At 42.3% G+C, this 27,344-nt stretch overlaps 2 protein-coding genes and 1 pseudogene across 27 annotated transcripts; 2 read left to right on the top strand and 1 right to left on the bottom strand.

Annotated features, from left to right (window-relative positions):
* Positions 1–1,072: 1,072 nt before the first annotated feature.
* On the top strand, positions 1,073–7,730 carry LOC136354200 (serine/threonine-protein phosphatase 7 long form homolog; annotated as a pseudogene).
* Positions 7,731–10,015: 2,285 nt separating this feature from the next.
* LOC9266548 (uncharacterized) lies at positions 10,016–18,175 on the top strand. Of its 26 annotated transcripts, XM_066305696.1 has the most exons (8): positions 10,016–12,804; positions 14,991–15,070; positions 16,225–16,280; positions 16,510–16,558; positions 17,363–17,412; positions 17,496–17,540; positions 17,629–17,719; positions 17,817–18,175. In XM_066305696.1, exons 1-7 carry the CDS (start codon positions 12,582–12,584, stop codon positions 17,633–17,635), a joined length of 510 nt encoding a protein of 169 aa, XP_066161793.1. In that variant the 5' UTR covers positions 10,016–12,581; the 3' UTR covers positions 17,636–17,719; positions 17,817–18,175. The 26 variants fall into 26 exon arrangements, with proteins under 26 accessions (XP_066161793.1, XP_066161795.1, XP_066161791.1 ...); XM_066305698.1 differs by having other exon boundaries at positions 13,951–15,070; positions 17,496–17,719; XM_066305694.1 differs by having other exon boundaries at positions 17,496–17,719.
* A 991-nt stretch (positions 18,176–19,166) lies between these two features.
* Positions 19,167–27,304, bottom strand: LOC4350646 (ATP-dependent DNA helicase At3g02060, chloroplastic). Its single transcript, XM_015762534.3, has 15 exons — positions 26,645–27,304; positions 26,136–26,361; positions 25,675–25,920; positions 24,935–25,069; positions 24,434–24,558; positions 23,902–24,041; positions 23,551–23,621; positions 22,955–23,116; positions 22,407–22,493; positions 21,693–21,866; positions 20,945–20,989; positions 20,659–20,829; positions 20,375–20,560; positions 19,712–19,996; positions 19,167–19,617 (listed from the first exon to the last, which is right to left on the bottom strand). The coding sequence occupies exons 1-14, from the start codon at positions 27,271–27,273 to the stop codon at positions 19,895–19,897; spliced, it is 2,499 nt and encodes an 832-aa protein (XP_015618020.1). The 5' UTR covers positions 27,274–27,304; the 3' UTR covers positions 19,167–19,617; positions 19,712–19,894.
* Between the last annotated feature and the right edge of the window lie 40 nt (positions 27,305–27,344).

Consider the following 27,344-nt stretch of genomic DNA (forward strand, 5'->3'; position numbering starts at 1 on the left):
AGGAACTTTAGGACATCCTTGGGGTTATGCACCTCGTGCAGCAGCTAATCGGGTGGCTTTAGAAGCCTGTGTACAAGCTCGTAACAAAGGGCGCGATCTTGCTCGTGAAGGTAATGAAATTATCCGATCAGCTTGCAAATGGAGTCCTGAACTAGCCGCAGCTTGTGAAGTATGGAAAGCGATCAAATTCGAGTTCGAGCCGGTAGATAAACTAGATAGCTAGACTAAGTAGATAAAATTAGATAGAAAAAAGGTCAAAATAAAAAAGAAACGAAATAGAAAGATCAAAATTAGTTACGAAAATACAGTAATTCTTGTTTTTTCTTCTAATTAATTGCAATTAAACTCGGCTCAATCTGTTTTCAAATTGAGCCGAGTTTAAATAGATTTTGATATGATCATGAGACTTGACAAATTGGGATTCCTCTATTCTATATATTTATAAGATATAAAGGTATAATACAAATTAAATAAATACAAATATAGTATTATCATATGATAATGGAATCAAATACGCAGTATTTACAGAAAAAGTTTTCATTTATTGGGAAAGAATCAATGACATACAATGCATTACAAAATATATGATCATTACACTTCAACCGGGTTATTCTATTCCACTTATAGATAGAGAAAATAACTAAAGGAGAATGAAAGAAAAAAAAAACAGAGTTTGGAAGTTAGACCCTTTTATAATACTCTTTCAAAAAAGATGGCATTTTGAAACTTTTAACAAGCACAATCGTGAGTCAACAAGTGACTCGAAATGCCCGTAAGGAAAGAGAATTTATTTTCAAAATGGTAGAACTAGATGACGAAGTTTTCTATAACCTTGATGAAGAGGTAGTTTTACTTTACGACTCCGATCAAGAGCGAGAAGTCCGACATCGGTACCAGTGCCGCCGGCCTCACTGTGGCATCCCTGCATATATTGAGCTTAGGTCCAGCACCGATGCTAGCACCACCAACCTCGTCCTAGGCGCAATGCATGAGGCGAAGGGAGAACACGGTTGTGTGATGGCTCGATACAAAAGGGGAACAAGGAGGAGGGAGTTTGGGAGTATCGAAGGCAATGGAGGCACCAGGGATGTGGGGTGCTGTGGTGAAGGATGGTGATGAGGGTTTCGTCAATGTGCCACTTGTGGGCTTCAACGTGGTGAGGGGTCCATTGTTGGCGTAAGCAGTGAGGCGGAGCGGCGAGCGGCATTGCCTGCCCGTTTATCGGAAGGGAGGCAACAACTGACTCTGTCATCAGGTCCGACTCCCCTCCTCTCACATGTTCTGCCTACCTCCACAATGTGTGTGTTGCCCCACTAATACCCTACTACCCCTCTACAGTCGCCCACTACTGGAGAAAGGGAGCGAGAAGGAGGTAGAAAGGGATTATGACAATGGCGGCTGACATGGACCTGGAGTCCTGCCTTTATGGCCGATGCATGTGTTGTCCTGCCACTTCCTTGCTGCCTTTCCTCAACCTCGCGCCGCTTTGCTTTCGCCGGGATAGGGATAGAGAGAGGGCCAGAGGGGGTAGGGAAGAAAGGGGTGAGAGAGGATGACGTGTGACCTGGTCATATTTTTGTTAAGAGTAAAATGCATTGGTGATACACGGACTTATCAAGTGGATGCAATTTAGTAAATGAACTTATAAAATACTTATTTTCGTACATGTACTTGTCCGGTGCGTGTGAACCAAAATGACACTACATGGCTAATCTTGATGATTTAGGTGTTGATTAGGATGCTACGTAAACATATACATGAAAAGGTTGCTACTTAGATATACATTGGTTCAATAAAAATAAAGAATGAGACGTAGTGATGGTAAAAAAAAAAACCAAGCAATGATACAAGGGTTAGAAATATATGAAATTCATCATTTTAATGATGAAGGATAAATTAGTGACCAAATTTATAATAGATATAGCATGTCTTATGCATACTCACTACGTATATGCATGTCACCTCCTAATCAAATTACACAAGTTCGTACACTAAAACGAGTACTTTACAAGTTCACGTACTAAATTATACCTACTTAACAAGTTTGCGTACCTTCAATGCAATTTACTTTTTTTTAAAATTTCTATGTTGACTGGGCTACTAAGCGGGCACCACTTCAATGAAAACCACTGTTAATACTGTCGAGGGAGCCATTTTACATGGTTTGAATTGAAATCACATCTATGCCCCTAATTATTTTGGTGGTTAGTGATAATCTGATTATTGAGGACTGATGTTTGTAGTTGAGAATGTATGAAAGAATATTAGTCCGGCATGAGTCGATGTTCGATGCAATATCGTTATATATGGGAGTTTTGATGAAAATGGGCAAAGAACCTATATTGATAAACTGTAGAGAGTGAGAGGAGTCGTTATACCGGTTTTGTAGTTGAGTGTTATCCGACCCATATTTGAGGGATGCAAACTGGACTTTCCTTTGACCGTACATATGCAGTAGAATTTTAGAAATTTTTTCATTTTTAGATTTTTTTTAAATATTTACAGAAATAATCTATCAGCCAAAAAAATTACAAAAATTGACCCTGCCGCCCACCTCCAGGGCGGCAAGCTGACGTGGCAAACGGGGAAGGGACGGGCGGTGACGGAGGGAGGTTTTTTTTGCAGGAAAACCCTTGCCGCCCTCTGTTGGGGCTGTAAGGGGCCCCAATGCAAAAAAGCCAGCCGGGGCCGGCCATTTTGCAAGCGGCCCCTTGCCGCCCTCTGGCCGGGCGGCAGGCCTCGTTGCCTATAAAAGGCCTGCCGCCCAGCCCCCAGCCCTCATTCCACCCCCCACAAATCCAGTAAAAAAAAAAGAAGAAAGGGGAGGAGAAGAGAAGAAGGGGCGAAGCCCTGCCGGATTTAGACGCCGATTACAGGTAATATTCATAGATCCTATATGTGTTTATTGAGTTAAATACTGTGTATTTTTTAAAAACTTTGTTTGAATAAATGCATTATATTTTTAGGGTTTTAGTTGTACTAATCTAGAAGTGCGTATTGTAGATATCGGTAACTACGTAGATCTGCTAGTTTGGAATCAATACTTTACCGTTGCATTGGCATACACAAGAAGATATTACGTTGTAGATGTTTATTGCATGAAAGAGTAATATGATCTAGTTATTTCATTGACAGATATGTCGAACAAACAAATATTTCAAGTTTACCATGGCCCAGAAAACGTCCGTTACGGGCCAACTGGGGTAGATCTATTAGAATTTATTGTATCAAAAAGGGGAATTGATAAACTGGCTGAGAGGAGTGTACCTTCTATAAAAGGATGGTTAATGAGGGGCTTGAGAGTTGATCCACAGACAAGTGACATAACAATCAATGTTATAGTAAGTCGGGCAACTGAGGGTTTTTATTGGGAACTAATGCCAGTTCAAAACTCTCGAGTGTGGAGATGGTATGTGGAAAATGCATTGCAACGCGGGTAGCCTCTAGCTATGGTTCCGTTTGTTCACCCGAAGGATCCAGGTGTGCAGATGAACATGGATGATGGCGAGGGACCAAGTGCTGAAGTAAATGAGACTTCTGTGGAAGAGGTCAACGCACGAGAGGACGGGGGCGTAGTAGCTCCAGTGGGCATTCAACTAGGTGGAGTGGCCGACGAGGGGGAGACTGTCGGTGCCATTGTGGATGAAATGGAGAGGGAGGATTCTGACAACGAGCGTGTAGAGAAAGGTGATTCGTCAGATGATGAGACGGATATTAATCCAGCAGAATGGGCTAGTGAGGATTTTTCTAGTCTGGTCGTCTCTGAAGAGGATAGTGTGAGATGGGAGTACAAAGAAAATGAGGTTATTCAGGGAGCGATTTATACTAGAGCAGAAGATATGAAGGAGGCGGTAAAACATTTTGCAGTGTCACTTCATAGAGAGTTTTGGGTTGCCAAGTTCAACCGGTCGCAATATGAAGTTCGGTGTGCTAAGGAAAAAGATGGTTGTCCCTGGAGAGTGCACGCTTATAAGGGAAAATGGAAAGATTATTGGACAGTGTCAGTCGTTACCAAGCATACATGTTTTCTACCTGGTGTTTAAAAATACCACAGGAACATTACATGTGCATTTGTTGCATCTGAGATGTATGCGCATGTCATCGATAATCTCACATATGAACCAAGGTCAATAATCCAACAAATCGAAGAGACATACAAGTATACTATTAGCTATGCCAAGGCGTATAGGGCCAAACAGAAAATAATAGAGATGAGATTTGCAACTTACGAAGCCTCGTATGACAATTTGCCACGCCTGCTTGGTGTTATCGAAGAAAGAAACCCTGGGAGCTCTTACACAGTGAAGAAATTCCCCTCAATTGAACATCCTAGCAAGAGTGTGCTGCAAAGGGCGTTCTTAGCTCTACATGCATGCAAGATGGCACTCGTGAACTGTCGTCCTGTTCTCTGCATTGATGGGACATTCTTGACTGGAAAGTATCGGGGCTAGATACTAACAGCAATAGGGGTAGATGGGAACAATCAGGTATTGCTCTTGGCATTTGCTTTTGTTGAGAGTAAGAATACCGACAGCTGGTACTGGTTCCTGAAATTGGTTAAAACAAAAGTTGTTGGTATGAGGCCAAATGTGTGCCTGATACATGACAGGCACGCTTGCATTCTGCGAGCGATAGAAGAGTTGCAGTTTTGGAGTATGGAATGAGGATAACCTGGTGAGTGGGAAGATGTACAAAGTAGGTGGTGCATGCGTCATATGGGAGCTAATTTCTTCAAGCAATTCAAGAACAAGGAGCTCATGAACATGTTCAAGAGGCTATGCAATCAAAACCAGGAGAAAAAATTCAATGAGCTTTGGAAGAGATTAGATGAGTTGACAGCCAAATGTAGTGATCAGCGTGCAGCAGCTCCATCGACCGCCGTTGCTGACCCTCCTCAAGCTCTTGGACCTCTCCCAACGGATAGTCCAACATTGGTTAGAAGAACTGGAGTGGAGATTCGGAAATTTTCTCAGTGGATTCTACATGAACCAAAAGAGAAATGGGCCAAGGCGTATGACACAGGTGGTGCTAGATATAGAATAATAACAACAAATTTGGCAGAAGTTTACAACTAGGTGATGCGCGGTGTCCGTGGAGTTCATTTTACATGGGACATGCAGGTATTTTAGGGATCGGTTCCAAGCAGTTCTTCCCTCTATGCCGAACAACAGCATTTTATTCAGAACTTTCATGCAGAAAAAGCTAGAGGAGTTGCGTAAAAAGGCCATGAAACATCGAGCTCTAGTGCAAGGTACCCAACAGCACAAGTTTGAGATACTATGTCAAGATAAGGCAGGCAGGGGTATCTACCGCAAGAGAGTGAAGCAGGAGTGTGTTCTCAAAGCCGACGGCACATGTCATTGCTCTTGTGCAAAGCCGAAGCTGCTCCACAGGCCATGCACCCATGTCATTGCTGCCGCAGCGGAGTGTGGCATACCAGATGCAGTATATGTGTCACGGTACTTCAGTAAGCAAGCAGTATATCATACATGGAGCGGCGAGATTTATGGGTTCGGCATAGCTGGGGAGTTCACAGAGACTAACGATGAAGTACTCAATATTCCTGACCAATCGAAGCTTTGAGGCAAGGCTGGAAGGAGGAAGACTCATCGCATCCGCAACGATATGGATGAGTCGGAGGCTGGCAGGGTGAAGCGTTGCAGCAAATGCGATGAACGTGGGCACACCTACAAGCATTGTCCTAAAGACAAGGAGAAACCAAGTGCGGAGGAGGCAGGACTATCAGGATCAGCAGCAGATGGAGCTCGCCCTACGGGTGAAGGCACTACCTCCACTCGACCACGTCCTAGGCGTCGTCGTGCCACGTCTAGCTATGTGGTGTAGTTCTTCTGTTCTATGTTGGCATGTGGTTTTGCTTGTAATTTGTTTCGAACTTATCGATGTGTTTATGTTTCGTCGTGTAATGTCAGACTTCGGCATGTCATGTCTTTAGGTCTCGTTATGTAACGTCAGACTTAGGCACCCGTGTCTTTAGGTATGCTGATGTAATGTCGGACTTCGGCATGTAATGTTATGTTTTGTTATGTTATATTATCGAACTCTACATATATGTTAAATTGCACGTCATCGTTATGTACCCTTAGTAACGTTTGCTATATTTAAATAGTCTGTACTCTTGTTGTACATAATAATTCTTATGATTTTATTACTTTTTCATAATTTTACAAGTTATCTTTTGTTCTACATTACTAATTTTTGAATTGTTCTAACATGAAACACTATATTTTTCAGAGATGGCACGTCAGGATACACCTGAGTTGTTGGACCCGGCGATAGATCACCGACACCGGTCTCACCTTACTATGGTGCAGGGGGCTCAGCTTGGGACGTTCCGGGCACGGACGTGCGGTGAGCTACATACAGTTCACGACTCCTTTGTCGAGAGGTACGAACAGTGTATTACTATAAATTAGTTGCGCTGTAATAATTTTTATAATGACATATTAATTTGTTATTGCAGATTGCGTGAGGCCGGCCTCCTACCGATGTGTCGGCTGGTGGAGGCTGCCGCCGGCGACGCAGACCCGGCCAGACGCTGGAATGTGGACCGGTCCCTCCTAGCAGCTTTGGTCGACCGATGGAGGCCAGAGGCGCACACTTTTCACTTGCCATGCGGTGAGGTAGCCCCTACCCTACAGGACGTATCGTACTTGTTGAGGCTACCGCTCGCGGGAGACGCTATTGGGCCAGTGACCACGTGTGTGGACTGGAAGGACGATCTGACGGCACGTTTCGCACCAGTACAGCGCGCACCACATCTCCCGCTCCAGCCGTTGGCACACCACCGCAACACCGGACCTACGAGGAGGTGGCTGCTTCAGTTCACCGTGAGTGTTTTTGTACCGAAATGACAAGCGTACTACATATTTAGTCGTAAGGTAAGGTGCCTAACATTTTATCGAACGCTTGCAGGTCGAGCAGCTATAGGCGGAGGCCGACGAGTACTCCTACAGCCGCTGTTTGGAGGCGTGCTTGCTCTAGCTTTTTGGCTGGGTGATGTTCTGTGGCGGTCACGGGCACGCGGTCGACAAGGGACTCGTGCACTACGCCAGGAGCATCGCCGACACCGCGGTAGGCGAGGTGCCTCAGTGGAGCTGGGGTTCCGCGTTGTTGGCGGCTCTGTACCGTGGCCTTTGTGAGGCTTGCACGAAGACGGATCCCAGCGCGACCTTTGGTGGGTGCCCTCTCTTTCTTTCTATCTGGGTAGCTGAGAGGATTGCGATCGGCTGCCCTGAGGTGGACCAACACGCATACGGGGAGTCACTGTACGTGGAGCGACCGGAGGTCGACTACCCTACGATGGGTACTCTGTGGTGCCGTCGTCAGGTACGTTGCATCGATCTTCTCTTATTGTTAAGTTCATTGCTAAGTTCATTGTACATCACATCGATCGTCTCGTATTGCAGCGCTGATGGGCTCACGTCCAGGTTAGGCGGTCGTATCCTGAGTTTGTTATGGAGTTCGACCGCCTTCTGCCGACTAACGTCGTGTGGGAGCCCTACAGTGCCGCGGCTACCCAGGCTCGTGCGCCGTTGGGTCTGTCCACACTCTGCACAAGGGACCAGGCGTACTGGATGACTACGGTTCCGATGGTCTTCGACATCTGCGTTGAGCCTCACGCCCCTTTCCGTGTGATGTGGCAGTTTGGCTTCCGTCAGCTCTTTCCAGTACCGTTTCCGATGACCGTCCCAGCTGCTGTTCACCGGTAAGATCTTTCACTACGCTTTGATTTGTTGCATTAAAATCTACCTGTCCACAATAATTTGCAACATCTGTCGATTCACATAGCTGGGAGGCGCACCGCCGGTGCAGACGCAGGACTAGGCGCAGGCCACTCCGCCGCCAGACACACGTGCTACCCGTGCTGTGCCACCGGATCGTTTCACCTACTCCCAGAACTATGTGCGAGCACAGGCCTGGAGGACCAAGCGTGGTCGCGGCGCGGGGCAGGGCCAGTAGAGCAGACTTCTCTTTGTTTATTTGCTTCACATGCTAGTACTGTATGCTTGTGTAATGAATACGTTGTTGTTATATGTGCACGATACCTTTCGGCGCATGCACGATACCTTTCGGCGCATGCATGACTACTTTTTGCCGCACAGATGCAGCCTCCTTTATTCGCGTGTGATACGAGTATTTGCCCGCCATTTGCCGCATACGACCAATGTAACTTTCGGCGCCAATCAGGCATGTAACTTTCGGCGCCAATCAGGCATACCCACCATGCCCCGCCACGTTCACATGTCAGGGATATCACTCAATTTTTGGTGCCTATATAAGTCGCCTTAACGAGCGAGGCCTCACAATCTTTCAGAATCAGTCACATTCAGTACTCTCTTCCCCACTTGCTTCATTACAAATCCTACCGGCTTTCGTCAATGGCTAGACGCCTGGGCGTTGAGGATCCGAACTGGCGTAGCGATCCTTGTGTATACCTACTACCACCTTGGTGCCAGCGTCCTCTCTGCCTATGTGGTGATCGATGCCAACTAATGGCTTTGATGAATCCTGATATTCGAGGAAGGAGCTTTTTTAGGTGTCCTAACTATGACCGTGAGGTATTTTACTATCTGCATATGCTTATTCATTCCATATGGGCAATCGTTTTATTCTTCGTAACACTACTCTACTCGGCAGACCCGCACTACGGCTTGCGCATACATCGAGTGGGTCGATACAGAAAATCCTGTTCTCGACCTAACCACTTGTTTACAAGAAGGTCGCTGGTATTTCGCATCGAAAGTACTGAGCAATACTTACATAGAAAAGCGGCTTACGAACGACAATGTCGTGAACAACAGTGCGACTGGCGGGTGCTAACTACGGCACTCTCTCCATGGGAAGCCTGTCCAAGATGCAGGTGTGGTGATCGTTGTCAGGTTCTTCGTTCCATAAAGCCTAGAACATTGGGTCGAAGGTTCTTTATTTGTCCAAATATTCTTGACGACGATTTCATGGTAAGAATATTTTGATTACATGAATCCTTATTTTCTCACAACATTTACTAACTTTGCTCGCTTCACATCTATTATTTCCTCCTAGGAACCACCAAGGAGATGTCAATACAGAGAATGGATAGACACCAGAAGGGTTCTAACTCTACCTAGCCATGTTGTGCAACTTGAACTACCAGAGCAATACAGGGTTACTAAAGCGCGGTTTGAGAGAGGAGAGGGATCCTCACGTAGGGGTTAGCTATTATCGGACAACTTGGCAAATTGAAATTTCTACTGTCATGCTTCCTTGTCCCATTACTACATCGTCGTTGTGTTCAACTATTGCACTACCTCCCTGCTAGTTCGAATCTAATATCATCTATGTAACCGCAAAGGAAATAGTTGTATCATGTTCAAATTGTACTACTATTTCTTTATGTTACATAATTCTCCTTGTTTAAGTCCATATAATGTTTCTACAACCGAGACTGCGATAGGCCTATATCAATTATCCGAGTACTAATACGTCGAAAAAGTTACAAAATAATACCTTACTTAACATATGAAATTGCGAAACAACCAACTTCAATACATTTTTATAACAATATTAACAAGTTTTACCAATAAATACTTCTTTAATTATTATTAATATAATATAGAAAAATCATTTGGGGGTACTTTTTGCATCTGGGTCCCTTGCCGCCCTCTAGTGGGGTGGCAAGGGGCCCAAATGCAAAAAGTACAAACCCCAAGCTCTTTATGGGCTGCCGAGGGGCTAAATGCAATTTTGGCCGACGGCGGCAGACGGTGCGGTCGACCCGCCGTCTGCCACGTCAGCTTGCCGCCCCAGAGTGGGCGGCAGGGTCTATTTTTATAATTTTTTTGGCCGATAGATTATTTCTGTAAATATTTTTTAAAAAAATCTAAAAATGAAAAAAAATCTAGAATTTTAGGTCCGATACAAACTGACGAATTTGCAGTCCCGGCCCGGCCCAGCCCAGCCCGCTCTTCGTTTCCTCTCTAGTGACTTTAACAGTTGACACAGGGAGCGGAGGGGCAGCTTGGTCATTCCACGTGGGAAGACTCGCCCGCCTCGCCTCGCCTCGCTCTCGCGCTTCGAATCCCCACGCGACGCGACGCGCCCAACCGCGCCCTCGCCTCGCCGCCATGGACGCCCCCGCGTTACCTCCTCCCCCTCGCCTGGTCGACTATATCTCCAGCCTCCAAGGCCTGGTGCGCCTGGGGGACCTCGCCGATCTCGAGCCGGACAAGTCCGTGGTAGTTGTTGTCTCCGGCTGTTACCCGCTCGAGGACGCACCTATACTGTTCGATGATTTGTCTGCGAGGGAGACCTGGTGCGTGATCGGGATGCCGGAGCTTTGTATCCTCCGGGCGCGTGCCATCAGTCTTTTGCAGCGGCGGGAAGATCTCAGAGCTCTCGTCCGGGACATGGGACATGACTTGCTGGTCTGCGGGACGGAGTCAGGCAAGGTCGAGGGAGTTCTCGCGAGGGCACTGAAGCTTCCAGCAGGCATGGATGCACCGCCCGGGATCAGCCTCGATCTGGTGGGAGACGCTGACGAGGGACGGCGCTTCCTCCGCCGCGACATTGCCCGCGCGCGTCTGCAGCTCGCCGCGCTCGCGGGCCACACCGAGCGGCACATCCTGAGGCGGCTCGGGAGGGAGCTCGCACTGCGGGCGAGCACCGGAGTCGTGGCTCCGCAGGAGCTGTGGCCAGACATCCAGGAGCAGAGGCTTCGCCACGCGCCACCTGACTCCACATCTGATGCGGCGTTGTATGCAGAGGCTGCAGAGGAAGCTGCTTGGGTCGCTCCTGCGGGCACTCCTCCCGACAGCGATGCCTAGGCGACGCCGGTGACAGGACGGTGTCCGCCATCTCTGACTAAACTCCGGCCTTATAACCACTGCGAATTGAGTACATAAACGTTGCGTTCCTTACTTACATTGAGCTGCTTACATCGTTACTCTAGTTAGAAACAGGTAGCCTTTTTTGGTTCAGGTGCACATGACCCAAATGGTGAACTTGTGGATTTGAGCAATTTTTTGTTCACCAAATAGGTCATGTGGTCCTGATATGTTTCCGATGATGATCGATCAGCACTGAAGTTTGTTTTTTGTTCTTGCTATCCCTTTTTGAAAATGATTGAATATGTGCCTTGCCTGGCTTTTGAACTTTTGATAGATAATATGTTGATGCTCTTGGAGCTAGGCTTGAAGGGACAGAAGCACTTGACATCGGAGTTGCATTTTGTGATGATATTGCTATACATATGATTTTTGTTTCTGATGTTCTAGTTTAGTTTCATCATTGCTACAGGTACTGATATTTTTGATATTGCTATATGGGTGTTGCTGAATCAGTCTTAAACTCAAAATAAGCTCTATATGGGGATTTTGTTGCTGAACAGTCATAAGGCATGATGGATAAACAATTTTTTCCTGCTTAGCAGCTTGTGGTACGGCTATCTCATAAGTCCTATCTTAAGCTAGAGAGTTCCTCATTTAGCTGTTGCGTAGATTCTGCTGGTTGATTTTAATTAGCTGTGCTTTGCAAGATACATGCGTATCAGCAGGTTTGAGCTGATCAGCTGAAACAAAAGGCCAGTTTCTTTATGCTCCAATTTGCTCCAGGATATCAACGGCACTAATATTTTTGCACGACATAATTCTCTCGTAAAGTTAAAGAAAGAGTTACATAGGATTTTGATTAGAACTGGCTTTGTTTTGACTTAGATGACAATGAGTTTACTGTTCTGATTTCTAAACCATGATGAGTAGAAATTTTTTTCCCACTGAAGTGCTTGCTATATCTTTACTGCAATGTGTGTTTGCATAACAGATGAGTTAATTATGGTTGTGAAACCTTATTGATTGTGCTCCATTGAGCTTCATCATGATGTGCTACGCGTGTTGCTGAATAAGTCGAAAAGTCGAAAGGAGCTGGGTTAGTGGGTTCTGTTAATAAGACATGATGTGCAGTCATTTTTTGCTGCTTAGCATCGTGTGGTAAATGATATCTTAACTAGAGAGCTTCACATTTCGCTGTTGCGTAGATTCTGGATAATTTAAGAATTCTGTAAAATAAATCGTGGTATCCATAGGTTGTGAAGAAACTTTAATTAGCTATGCTTTGCAAGATACATGAAAAATATCAGTAGGTTTTTCAATGGCTCTGTCACATGTATGGTTCCAAGTTCACTGCAACTGCAAGTGATTTGATCTGTGCAGCTATCAAATGTTTCTTAAGCATGATTTCTCTTTTTTGTTGACTTTGTTTAGCTAGAGAGTTCCTCATTTAGCTGTTGCATAGATTCTGCTGGTTGATTATAAGGTCAGGGTATAAGGCATGATGGATAAAATGAGCTAGGGATTTTGTTGCTGAACAGTCATAAGACATGATGGATAAACATTTTTTGCTGGTTAGCAGCTTGTGATACTGTTATCTCATAAGTCATATCTTAACTAGTGAGTTTCACATTTCGCTGTTGTGTAGATTCTGGATAGACTAAGATTCTGTTAAATAAATCTGGGTATTTATTGGTTGTGAAGCAACTTTTACGTTTTGTACGATACATTAGTAGGTTTTTAGCTGAAACAAAAGGCATGTTTATTTATGCTCCAATACGGCGTCCAGTCCCCCGCCGCCACCGCCTCCGTCGAACCGTCGCTGGCACAGGGAGGACTCCGCGGCGGACTCCGAGAACGCCGCTGCCTTCTCCCTCCCTCGTGCAGTTCTTGCCGTCCCCACCGATTCGCCACCGCGACGCAGTCCACTCCGCTGGTCACGATCTCCGTTGCCGTCGCGATGCAAGTCTCCCCTCTAAAGGTACACATGATCCACTCCAGCGCCACTCCTCAATCAGTCGCCCTGCTGCCAAAAACATTTAGCTGCTATTCAGTTTCACAACAGAAAATGTTCACCTCTTTATTAATACATTTAGTTGTTTTTTGGGATCAAACTAAAAAATTACTCCGTGGCATGAGGCATCTCGAGGCTTCAATAGTTTACTTACCATGTGTTTTGACAAGCAATGGAGGTTTTTCGTCTAGCAAACCTTGAAAATTTGGGTTTCAAGGTGGGTAGAATTATGCATAAGCTTTCTGGCCAGTGTTACATATGATGGTGGAAACTCAACAAATTCTGGTGCGCTGAAGAAAGAACTATACTGTACAACATCCGTTGAGGATGACCAAATTATTGAGAAACTAATTACTTTTGTTTCTGTCATTTAAAGCTACCTGAAAGAAACAGAACATTACGCTTCATACACTGCAAGAAATCATGTAGTACATGGAGCAGATGTTCTTGGGTAATATATGTGTTCATGGCTTTCAGGGTAAAGTATTTTTTTTCTAAAATTAACTACACTGCTGTGCTGCACATACATCAATTACTGAAATGGGATTGAACATCTTAAATTTTTATGTGTTACATGTAAACATGCCATTACATAATCTGGTGGCTGCCACTGCCCTTTAGCTACAACATATATTTGGACCATTCATACATTTTATTTCTGAAAGTGGTCCAGGTCCTCAAGGTTGTCTAAAGATATCGAAACTAATTCGCAGACTAATTCAAAGCCAATATTATTTTCTTAAGATCATAGATTTAGACTGCATATATGTGAATTGACGGCAACCATTGAATAAATATGGTCAAATATCTCATGAACCCGCCCTTTTTCAGAAGGCAAAATTTGCTACAGGACACTCAAAAAACGTGTAATTAGCTGTGAGACACCACAAAAACGTGTATTTGCTATAGGACACCACAAAAACTGGTAATTAGCTGTTGGACACCCGCGAGATTATTTTATTATATCCGAAGAAATTGGAGAGAGAAACAACTGTGTAAGTACGGTTCTACCCTTCGATTTTTTTTCTTTTTGTTTTTCTCAATCCTTCTCTACTCCTTTTTATTTTTCTTTCTCTTCTTCCTCCCGTCATCTACTTCTCTGCCTCTTTCCAGGGAACCGAGAGGAGGTAGAGAATGGCGCCGGTGCTCCGGTGGCTGGGAGACGACGACGCCGGCGGCGGAGTATGTTCCCGAGTGCGGCGCAACAAGGGAGGGTGGTAGTAGGTCGAGGGAGTGAGGGAAATGGCCGGAACGGCGAGTGCAAGGCCGTTAACCGGGAGGAGAGAGAGGTTGGGGGATGGTTCAAAGTGGTGGAAAAGTGAAAGGGGAAATGGATGAAATGGGTTCTCCTCGGCGAGGCAAGGCTAATGGTGAGAGGTTATGGCCAGCGGGGCTCTGAGGAATGAGATCGACCGGTGGCTGGCTTGACACGGCATGAGGAGAGAGAGAGAGAGAGCTTGGTTTTGTGTGGAGAAAAGTGGAGCTCTATCCATGGATTGGTCGATGACGGCGGCGCTCACACGTGGTGGCCGTGGTATGGTTGGGCGGCGGAGGAGGAACGGCACGGCAAGGCATCGACGCTTTGGACTGCGGCGACGGCGGCTCAAACCACGGCGACGATAGTGGCCGCCTCCTGCTCGCGCTCCACGCCGCCGGCCTCGCGTTCCCTCCCCGACCGCGTCCGCCTCCGCGCCGTCGGCCGCTCTTGGCGCGCGGTCGCCAACCTCGCCGTCGACAACCTCGGCGGCGTCTGCTCCCTGCTTTTTTTTTGTGTGTGTGATTTCAGGTGGAGGAAGATGGAGCCAGGGGCAATCTTGCCATTTCGAAAAAATTCTTGCCTCTTTTGATCCGGATATTATAAAATATTGTCTCCGGTGTCCTATAGCCAATTACATAATTTTTGTAGTGTTCATTAGCCGTGTCTCGTTTTTACAGTGTCTCACGGCTAATTACATGTTTTTTAAGTGTCCTGTAGCAAATTTTGCCCTTTCAGAATCCCTTTTTGTGAAAAATTGAAACCAGCTCATTATGGTAGTGCCCGAGTTGTGAAGATACTGATGAAAACATTCAAACTGAATTTGGTTGTTGCATTTAGGATGTCATCGGTATTTTCTTTTCAATCTCTCTCGCTGATTTGGTTTCATTTCATTTAGGTAGATATTGTGCTAAATTTATTCCAAATCAAAATTATCCCTTCCCCATCAGGATTGTCATGCTATCTGCTCTCTCCAAGGTGAGTATTGGAAACCTTCTCTTGTGACAATTTCATTCAGTTATGTATTTCATTCAGCTGATGAATTATCCTTTGATCATGGCCATTATAATGAAATATAAACTGAATTGCACTATCTGCATGATATAACTTCTACAATTGGATTATGTTTTTCTGAATTTGGCTTATATTGTATATGAATTTCATATACTTGGACAACCGTGTTTCTGGTTTTCTTTTTTTTTTTTGGGGGGGGGCATGCTTCTGAAATTTACCATCAGGGAAAAAAATTCTGACATATACTCCCTCCGTTTCACAATGTAAGACTTTCTAGCATTGCCCACATACATATAGATGTTAATGAATCTAAACACGCACATATGTTTAGATTCATTAACATCTAAATGAATATAGGAAATGCTAGAAAGTCTTACATTGTGAAACGGAGGAAGTAGTATACTAAGATTTTCCACAAAAATACTTACGTATTTGCAGCCTTTTAGCACATGAGTTTGGATGCTTGTTATTGCCTGACATAATGATAGCTTGCAATATTAAATCAGAATACAAACAGTGAGTATAAAAACAAGAAGACTTTTGTATAAATGGAACCGTTTGTGTTATTAGAGTGAGGTTTACATTTGGTCAATATTATATTCCCGTTTATAGGGGTGGGCAGAAAAAGACCGAACCGAAAAGACCGAGACCGAGAAATTCGGTCATCAATTCGGTCCTAGGTAGTGAAAGACCGAATTTTGTTCGGTCAATTCGGTTAGTCTCCTCGGTTAACCGAAAAGACCGAATTATAAAAAAACGTCTAAATGCAACCTACAATCCACTATGTTTAATAGGATTGAACTCTAATTTTCACATCCCTACTTCTTCTAGGCATGCAACCTAACAAGAGTCTTTACTCATAAGTGCTTACGAAATTTTTTTGTGATTTTTGTGTTGAAAATTTCCATTATTTCTTTGCATATATGAAAATATTGTTGAATTTCGGTTAGGACCGAGACCGAATTTGTCGGTCCTAACATTTTTGCGCTGAAATTCGGTCTTCACTTTTCAAAGACCGAAAAGACTGAAAGACCGAGACCGAGACCAAAATTTTCGGTTAGACCAAATGCCCACCCCTACCCGTTTATGCTCATGAAATTCATCTTATTGCTGTTCAGTGCAGCCCAATCCAACTATCGACGCAGGCCAATATCAACAAGGTCCTTACATGCAAGTAATATGCGCTCACATCCCTGCAAGTTTATTCTGTTCATTTATACTCAAATTATGTAATAATCGAGTCCATATGCCTATGAGAAATATAATTTCCTTACTGAAATTGATGACTGGGTGTACAAAACATGACTCACATTTTGGGATTTGAACATATATTTCCTATATATATTAAGAAATTGTGTATTCTTACTTAGGGATTTGATCTGTTGGTTTGTTTAACATTGCAGTACTCCCTTATTGATTCCTTCCTCGCTTCTGAACAAAAAGGACTCAGAGGTGATACATTGAGTGCGGCAAATTTGGTTCTCTATGTGTCTATTCATTTTCTAAGTAAGCTGTAAGTACTACCAGCATTACTATGTAGTCATGCTACGCATCATCTGCACTACTGACCTCTAGGTGCTTGTTCAGGTGTTTGCATATTGTTTTATAATGCCAACTGAACCTATCTGAAATCGGTTCCTCTAGGTGCTTGTATGCCCGTGCGTTCATTGCACTATTGTGCAGTTTGCTACCAAATCAATCTCAGATTTTTCTAGCGAGCCCGGTTAATGAATTTGTCTATGATCAAGTGTAGCTTTAATTTGTCAGATATGGTGACCTTTAATTTGGATTTATTTATGATATTTCCTTGACAACCTTTATAAAGTTTATCTACTTTCTTTTTATCTATCTGCAAAGTTAAACAGATGGTTCCTTAATTTGTAGTGAATTCGGTTCCCCATCTCTGGTCCTATGGTCCAGAGATTGACATTTCTCTGTTTTATGAGGAATTCAAAAAATGTTTTTGCTAAATGCATACTAGAACAGTACAACCATATAAAGGGGGATCTGTGGTCGGCCTGGTGAGTGTGTACCTCGCGGCCAGGTACTATCGCTATCTACAATTGCACATACGTGTATTATCCGGATTTTTTTTCTTCTCCAAAACCAACACAATGCCCTTAGATATTAGTTCTCCAGATCCAACAAATTTGTGCTGCTCTTGTATAGCTGGATTTGGGACTTCATTTGATTTGGGGTTGATATGCGGTTATGTTTTTTAAATTTGAGTGGGAATTTTTGTTTTGGTTTAATCAGAGGATGGAGGATAATATGATGTACCCAATCAAGGACCAAGAAACCATGCTGTGAGTTGGCCAATCTCTGTTCTCCTGCAATTACATTTTCCTTTTTGCAGTAGATCTTGCTTCCAATTGATTTTGCAGGGCAGTACCAATGGACATGAACAGGCAGCAGCAGGATACAGTTTGCTCCAAGGAAATTTTGCAGCACCAAATCAGTATTATACTGGCTAGCATCTCTTGTTTATTTGCATTCTGATGTTTTTTTTTATCCTGTGGGACAGATTGATCTGGGCTACGATCGAATGCCACAATATATGTCAGGCATGTAACACAGGGGAGTGCAGAAATCCTGTTATTTTCACTCAATCTGGTAATCTGCTCTAATTCTTTTGCTATTCTTTGCCTTGGCCATGTACTGGATTGAAATTGAAGATATTTATTTGAGCATATATATTATTTTTGTTCAGGGTTACAGGATTGAAATTCAAGTATACAAGATTGCATATAACTGAAGGATTGGAGTGGTCAATGTCTAGCATTCAAGCGTGCAAGACCTACTGAGCTGTGTCACCATTGCATTGCATCTGATCTAAGTTGGCGCTCTTGGTTTAAATTGTTGAGTGGTGTCAATGCTAAACTTTTATGCCGAATAAGAGTTAAGAATCTTTTACCAACTTTTTACGCTGGGGCACTTCTTGGATGCCCTAATCTTATATTCGTTTAGTGCCTTGAATGAAAACTAGAGCAATGCTAGGCTTAGTTTGTTGCGTGATGTAGTAGATGGAGATGTGTTTATAGCACGGAAATAATAAAATCATTTTCCATATGTTCTCTATTAAGGAAATATTAATTCTACTATTTATATATTTTGCCTATATTTATATTCCTGAATATATAATTTATAATTTAAGGGCAATGGTAAGTTATATATGATATATGTATCTCTATACCACCCATCAGTCATCATGTATACTTAGATACACATATTTGATCCGCATTACTAACCATTACCGTAGCGTTAGCACGGGCAAATTACTTGTTAAATAAGACAAGTCTATGTTGATCCAACTAGTGGAAATCAAACATGCAAACCTTTGCACTCCTCTCATCCTGGAACACTAACCGTACTTATTTTCCTGATGCAACTAATTGCAATTATAAGTTATATATAACCCACGAATTACATTGCTACCGGCACGATGGCTGAATATTGTTGCAAGTTTGCAACCACAGAGCAAAGATCCCCAAGCAAACAAATCCAAATCCGACGAACTACTCGAGCACGATATGAAAGCCTTTTGGCTGTCCAAGCGGGGTTACGGAGGACGGCGAGCGGCGCTGGGCGGAGGAAAAGGGAGAGAGATAGTTGCAGTGGCGTCGCCGGCGGTGGGTCGGGAGGAAGAGAAAGGCGAGGCCGGTGTTGGGGGGGCGGGGGGGGGGTGACGAAACGGGTTTGGCACCGGCACTGTGCGGGTTGATTTTGTTTTGAATATTAATGACTTTAGGATCCATACTTATTATAAATTATCTAGTTCTAAAATAAATGTTTGAAATTCATTTTTAATAGTTAATTTATAGTTAATTCATTCGTTTGCATCTTCGAATAGTTTTTTCGCGAACGCATCTTCCAATAGTTATTACAAATTCACTTAGCAAATAAATAAATAAATAAATAAACAGACTACACAGATGAATAATATAAGTAGTTAGCAGACGATATATGCCCTTCCCTCTACTTCTCTCTTCCACATTGAATCTTACATGGTGTTCACAAGAGGTCAGTACAGTTCGCAATTTTACCATGCAAATTTGTACAGTTTAACAAAAACAAGACTTCATCTTCATTCTTATAAATGCATATCCAGTTTATCTGCATTATGGTACAGGAATCCCACTTTGTTGCACTAAACTAAACTATCATCATCATCTGGTTGGACAAAAAAACATGTCGAACAAAATATGTCAATTCACTGGCTAACACTTTCTTTATCAAACACCATGATTTATGGTAATTAAATGGGTCAGTGCATGACATCACATATATACATGCAGTCGAAAAAAATATATGGAGACTTTGGGGGTTCTGTTAAAAATCCTGTAAGATATTTGAAGGCAACTTATTATGTCAGGAAGAATTTTAACCGAGTTTTTCAAGGCTTCCAGTTTGTTTGAACTGTCATGCTGAGTCCAAGTTGATGGATTTACTATCAATCAGCCATTGCTATCTAACATAATTTTCACTAGCTCTTCATTCCACCAACTATCTTCCTGCAAAAGCCGGGATGAGATTTCAGATATGAAAAGAGTCATTAAAAAGGTAAAAACAAGATTATCATGAAGTACTGAAGTACTCAAATGTTACCAGTTCGTGTATAGGTTAGTCCATCAATGCCAACACCTTGCTGTTCGTATAACAAGAACAGCCATAACAATCAAGAACTATCCGTTGCTGACTATCAAGATAGCCGAGACTGCCTTCTCACAAATTGTATCATGTTCTCACGTATAAGCTGCGGGCAAAACCTTCATTTTTCACAAACAAGTTCTAGTACTTCACAAGTGCTGGTATTACAGCATAGCAGTCTGCTAAGCAATGAAAAAGCCAATTCAGGAGTAGAGTGTCCGGCAGATTGACAAGTAGTTCACCCTACAAAAATGTAAATTTTTGAAAATAAAATTAATATTCACAGTATGTCCGAAGTTGAACTTTTAATGACAGAAAGCTGAAACCCCAATTCGCTTTCCAATATTCATGCTTGTATATCCTAAAAATAACATGTCCAATGTGATCTTTGTGATGCATTTCAACAATGAAAAACAGTACTACATGTAGTAATAAGGATGTTAGTTATTATCGGTGGATAAAAAAGGACGTGATGGTAGACAAATCTATAGTTAGCTTCAAGATCACTAATTAAGCAGCAAATTGCTTTGCCATCTAATCAGGCTTTTGGAAAATATTTGCAAAATATCTTTTAACAATTTTGTTTTCACCAGGAAACTATGGGGATACTCTGATATTTACCTTAATTTCCTTTCCAGTGAATGATAAGGAATTTCGATGAGTCTCCAAAGACATTGCTTCTCTCATGAGCCGAAATACCTTCTTGTTCATGTTTGTTTTCATGATGATCATTTTGCCAGATGAATATATCCTACTGATACCAAGATCTGCTGCCATCCGTCTTACATAGAGCTTTTTCAATAGCAACTGCAAGGAGGAGAAAGGAAGACATAACGAAGTAATCAAACTTCACCATCACCAACTATGGTCACATTGGCATGATGAAAATCTCAGAAACAGCAAACCTCCATATCACGAGGCTCCTTTCCATATTGTCGACGAAGATCTTCTGTGAATTGTATTAAGGTCCATAGGTCTTTCTCTGCAGCTTTTGCAGCTTCGTTAAGCAATTCCACCGGATTTTCAAGGTAACTTATGTATTCAGAGGAGAGACGTGAAGAAATGTTTATATCCAGCTGTCCAAAGACACAAAGTTTGTGAATGAAATCAAAAGGGCAGGTTACCCAGATGAAATTATTCGTCATTGCATGAAAAAGCTACAGCAGCAAAGACAATAAATTTTGTGCCCACCTGAACATCTTTGTAAGGGACGGGAATAAGACAAAACTGATCAACCTAAAAAGATAGAAAATAGTCTTGTCAGAATGATCACAGTAAATAATTAATAACGCCATGCAACAATTCAGAAGGTTATTTGGCTCATTAAAGGATGTACAAAATTAAAAACAGAAGAACTGTATGATTGTACCAAATAGTTGGAATATTGAAATAGTAGTATGTGGACCAAATGGGTAAGGACTACCTGAAATTGCCTATAAAATATCTTCGCATGAAACAAAGATGATAACAATATGCATGCCATGAATGAGAAGCATTCTCAAATAAAACAAATGAGGCAGTAAAAAAACTGGGTCTAGAAGGGGATTACATAACAATAATCACTACTTCAAGTGGCAAACAAGAAAAAATTGTTCAAAACAGAGTTCTTTTCTTTACCAAGAACTAGCCATCTTAAAGGCAGCAACAAAGTAGTGAATAGATGAATACTCCCTCCGTCCCATAATATAGCAACCTAGGACCGGATGTGACACTTCATAGTACAACGAATTTAGACAGGAAGCATGTCCGGATTCGTTGTACTATGAAGTGTCTTGTCCGGTACTAGGTTGCTATATTATAGGATGGAGGGAGTAAAAGATATGTATGATACAAAATAAAGGATATAAGAATAACAGGTGCAGAACCAAAAAAAGGAAGTGAATAGTTGAATAAAAGAAAAATAATATCATGAGCAGATATGCGTGATTGATGTGTATACCTTTGACAAGCTATCAAAAAGCATATCAAAGAATAGATCAATGCCAACATTTGCAACATCTCCAGATTGTTGCTCACCAAACAAGCTTCCGAACCCCCTGATACCCATATCCTTCTCTGCAACATGGAAACCTTGACCAAGATCTGAATGCTCCTCAATAGCTCCAAGTCTATCCTGCAGATGGAGATATTGAACTACAGATGAAGAATGACACAACACAATACAGATTCTGAACTCATTTAACAAAAGATATTTCAAGGGATAATTGCCTTATTGTCATACAAAAGACCCCTTATTTTTTCTGTAAGATGCCCTATAGAAATGTATCAGAAAATCAAACATCAGGTGCTGTGGAAGTAGTAAAAGCTACAATTTAGTTCACTTCATTTTGCCATGGCATAAGGCTAGTCATACAAGTGGTGGTCAGGACTGAGGGCTCAGGAAGCATCAATACACTGAAACCTAGTAAGCATAACATACATTCCAAAGTGCCAATAATAGAAATACTGCTTATTAGGTGCCACCAAGACTGGTTAACTGATCTTATGTACAACAAACTATCATTAAAGGAAATTTAGGTTATATTTCTGACTGGGCTTCCATATTTAGTATTATTGCAAATATGCTTTCAGTAACAGTCATCAGATGATTTGGATGCTGTGACAAGAAAATGAATATAAATAATAAAATTAGGGGCACTATGGTAGAGCTAACCGTTGCAATCTTTGAGAGCAAAGACTTATCAGTGTAGAAGAGGTATGCGAAACCTTCTGTGCCGGATCTTCCTACTCTACCTCGCAACTGTGAAGGAAAAACAAAGGGGTGAACTTGTAAAATTAGGAAGATGCATTAGAAACAACACGGATAACTAGGGCACATATTACTTTTAAGTACGATAACAGTCTCACAGAAGGCTAAACAGAGGCACAGGACAGCTCATACTTTTTCAGTTCTTCGTAGCTTATTTTGTATTTATAAATGAGAAAACTCCAGTAAGATGCTCAAAAACTATTTGCCAATGGGCATAGTTCAACAATCAATCAAATTTATGTGCTCACATATTATCAAATATAAATGCTAAATAACTATGCCATAATGAGGTGCTTCTAGTTTGTTTGCTGGACAGGTGTTTTGCTGTACCCCTTCTTGGATTGTTGTTGTTGTTTTATCACTCTCTTATCAATGAAATAAGAGCCTTTTGCCTTTGTTTAAAACAAAATGCCATAAAGGAAAAGGAAAGCATATCAGAAAAACAAAGCCACCTGATATAGCTGTGCAAGCCCAAATAGTTCAGCATACTGAACTACCATCGTGTTGGCATTTGGAATATCTATTCCACTTTCAATGATGTGTGTGCAGACCAGAATTTTGACTTCTCCACAAGCAAATTTTTCCATAGCAAGTTGTATGTTCTTTGAAACTTTCTGCGGGAAAAAGAATTGGCAAGAAATTTGATTATGACAAAAGCACCATTCGACTATGCAAATAGAACATAAATCTTGATTGTTAACCTAACATTATTCCATATATAATAACTAGCAACTTAAGATATAGACTTGACTGAAATTGAAGGTTGTAAGCTTTACAGAAAATAAATAGTCATTGACAATCAAAATCAAAACGAACTATCGAAGAACAAGGTCATCGACAAGGCCCATATAGAGTTTCCTGTTAAATTAGTTTGAACACTAATCAGCCATGCAAGGAAATCCTAACAATGATAAGAGAGTTTCATTGGTAGAAATCCACATGTTGGACTTTGGCTTTAACACAATCAAGGGTATACAAATAAAAATAGCCTACAATAAATAATAGTGAAATAGCATACTAAACACATCTGAAAGTTTAGTCAATAAACCTTTCCATGAGCAACAGCCATTGGAACATCTGGAAGAGAATCCTTGAGAAATTGCAGCACATCATCTATTGCTGTCGCATGATGAAATAAATTATTAAACATAAATGCAGATTTGCAATCTAAATTATTGAATGACTTTGCATGATATTGCAGCTTCTATATGGACAGTATAGATTGTTAGTGAACGCATCCAGCAATAGGCTAATTGTTAGAACAATCTGCAATCGCAAGTCCAACTTGCTGAGTACTAAACTGAGATTGGGAATATTGAGAAAAAAATTGTTTTCAGGTTCATGCATCACAAGTATATGCTGTGAACAATAAGTCATCTGAAGATAACAAAGTTTCCACCTTTTATTCGAGGAACAACATAGAAAACTTGACCACCACGTGCCAACTCAAACTTAATAGCTGATAGAGCCCTTTCTTTGCTAAATCCTGACACGTAGGTCCTTACAGCAACTCTTTCTGGAGGCGGCGTAGACATTAAACTGAAATCATAATACATATGCTTGTGTCATGGAAAAAAATGAAAACAATTCCGAGATTAAATGCATCCAAGGTATTGGAGTTATGAAGAATGAATTAAATATAGAGTCAGCAGAATAGCGCTATGATCACATTAAATGCACGAATTATCTCAAGAAAACAGTAGTAACTATTGCAAATGTAATAAAATGGCTCAAGTGAATCCCCTAAAAAAACTCTAGTGATTACTCGTAACCATTGTCCACAAATTATCTCAAGAAAACAGTGGTAATAAATTAGCAATATCTCGTAATAAATTGTGGACAATGGTTACGAGTAATAAATTAGCAATATCTCGTCCAATATCTCGTCCAACAGAAAACAGAAGAAAAAAATAGTATTGTTGCCATCTTACCTGGCATCACGGAAACCTGTCAACGCGAGATACAAAGTACGTGGAATGGGTGTTGCAGACAGTGTGAGAACATCAATAGAAGCCTTGTATGATGCAATCTTCTCCTTTTGTTGGACACCAAACTTCTGTTGAAACATAGAGTTTGTGAATATATATAAAATAAAATAAAATGCATGGCTGATTTTGGTTGCGAGATATTTAGTCAAAATTTATGGAACACTAGAGTTAAGTTTTCAGATAACCATTCCTGACCTTTAGAAAAATAACAAAAAGTAAACATAAAACAATCTAGTATTTTTTTTGTCGAATATAATCTACAACAAAAAGGCTTTCCCTTGCTATATATATTTCTTGTAGAAAACCTTAATATGATTAACTTGTTCTTTTCATTTCTGGAAAATACTACCCATATTACCATCATTGATGTTATCAATAACAGAAAACTATACCCAAAAAAATCAAACAGAGTAAACATTTATATTTACAAATTACAAAGAGAACCTGTTCTTCATCCACCACTAGGAGACCAAGATTGTTATATGCCATACGTTCTGTAAGAACAGCATGAGTTCCAACAATAATATGCAAATCACCATTCCTTATCTTTGTTATTAGCTCATCTTTTTCTTCTTTGGTCTGTAAAGCAGAAATGTACCCCAAGTCATGCAGAAGATAAGAGACGCAAATTCCATCACTTTAACAGACAAAATTTAAAGAAATACTAATGCCTTCCTATCTGAGAACCTACATGCCCACATATGAGCACTATCACTACAAAAATTGCTGACCAGTAAGTACAAGAATCCCTTATTGAATGTCAGAAGAAAAGGTTCGGGAAAGACAAAAGGGACTTCCTTAAAAATATATATTTGAACAGTACTTAATAACATTCAGTGAAACATCAAAAGGTAGAAAACAGGGTATTATTACCGATTGTTGTACAATCGGTAATATATATACCTTTTTTTTCTAACAACAACAAAAGGCACATCAACTTTTTTTCCTAATATGGGATAAGATCATAAGAGCAGCACACTTTCTAGGGTCAGGACTAATACAGTAATACCTTGTAGTTAAGCAATTAATGAATATAAAATGATTTCACAGTAACACAAAAATATTACTACTAACACAATAATGCTTGGTTGTTAATCAATTGAGGCATACAAAAAATATTGCTTGGAAATGAAAAACACAATGAATTGCCTGGTGGGGTAACTTTGAGTTGTGCCATGCTATACCTGAGCACCACTAAACATGGCAACCTTAATATCAGGATAATTGGAGAAACGCTCAGACATTACATCATAATGTTGCTTGGCTAGTATTACAGTTGGAGCAAGAACCATAGCTTGAAATCCAGCAGATATAACAATGAATATAGCACGCATTGCAACTTCAGTTTTACCAAACCCAACATCTCCACAAATCAATCTGTCCATTGGGGTTTCCCTTTCAGTCAGATCTTTGTCAACATCTATAAAAGCCTGTCATTAACACGAACTGCATTAAATCCATTGATGTTGATTCAATCCTATGTATTAGTAAAGTAGTGCATGGATTACTTAATCAACTAGACTCATCAGTTTGCCAATAAGTCTTGCACAAGGAAAGAATAGCAGCAGCTTCTCTTTCTAAAAAACGACATCAGAATTTCCAGGTGAACAAAAGAAAGAACAACAGTATTTGATTAAGAGCCGACCTGGTTTTGGTCTGGAGTGGGCTCATAGGGAAATTCAGCAGTAAACTGATCCATTCCCACAGGCTTCGGGTAAGGAGGCCTTTTCTGCCTCATCCTTTGTAAATACAACTCCATCAAATTGACTACCATTTTCTGAACAGCAAGCTTCCCTTTCAGTCTTCTCTTCTCCCACGTGGAAGGATCGTTCAGTTTGCTCAAATTCCGTGGTCTCTGCTTCTCGTGAGGTCTGCAGGAAACATCAATCTGGATAAATGGTCAACGTGAATTTTTACTTTCCACCAGAATTGAAGGGACAGGCCCACAATAAAACATTTATACCAAACATCAAGTCCGGAAATAGCAATTTTTACAATGTTTATATAAGTAGTAATGAATTTTTCTTGTTCCTTAAATGGAGGCTGGAACGTGCAGAAAACATGAAAGTTCTTGCAGCCATTCAGAGCAGGAATCAATTTTGGCAAAATGCAATTATTATGTCAAAATTCGCATAGCTAGCTACTCAGGCATACAGGTTGTATCTGTAGAGCATGCGGGCGGCCTGGTCGACGGCGAGCTTGGCCATGGCGTCGGCGTACTGTATGAAGACGTAGTCGAGACCGTCCTCGGCGCTGATGCAGACGAACTTGCCGACGCCGACCTTCTTGTGCACGACGTACTCCCCGGCCTCCAGCTCCCGCGGGTCCACCCGGTGACCCAACGAGCTCCCCGCCGCCACCACCCCCTTCCTCCTCCCCCCTCCCCCTTCGTCTCCGTCCCCGTCGCTCTCCCCCTCCTGAGACGCCGCCCCGTCCCCGTCCCCGCGCAGCTGACGTAGCCCCATCCGCTGCTGCTCCCGGATCATGCGCAGGTACGCCTCCGCCTGCGCCGGGTCCACGGACAAGGCCGCCGACGACGACGCGTCCCGCCGCCGCACGAGCGCGCGGAGGCGGTGGTTGAGCTGCGCGATGTCGTCGGGTGCCACGGACGCCGCGGCCGCGGTGGTGGCGGCGGCCGCGGCCGCGGCCACGACGAGGCGCGCGCGGCGGGGCGGGAGGAGGCGGAGCCGCAGCCGCCGTACCACCAGGACCGGCGGGCGGAGGAGGAGTGGGTTCGGGCTAGCGCTGCGGGGTGGGATGGGCGCGGCCGCCGCGGCGGCCATGGATGCGGTTGCGGAGGCCGGGGGGGTTAGCGGGAAGAGAGAGGTGGAGAGGGTGGAAGGGGGAGGGGTTT

Source organism: Oryza sativa, chromosome 11 (assembly GCF_034140825.1).
Source record: "Oryza sativa Japonica Group chromosome 11, ASM3414082v1".
Lineage (NCBI taxonomy): Eukaryota > Viridiplantae > Streptophyta > Magnoliopsida > Poales > Poaceae > Oryza > Oryza sativa.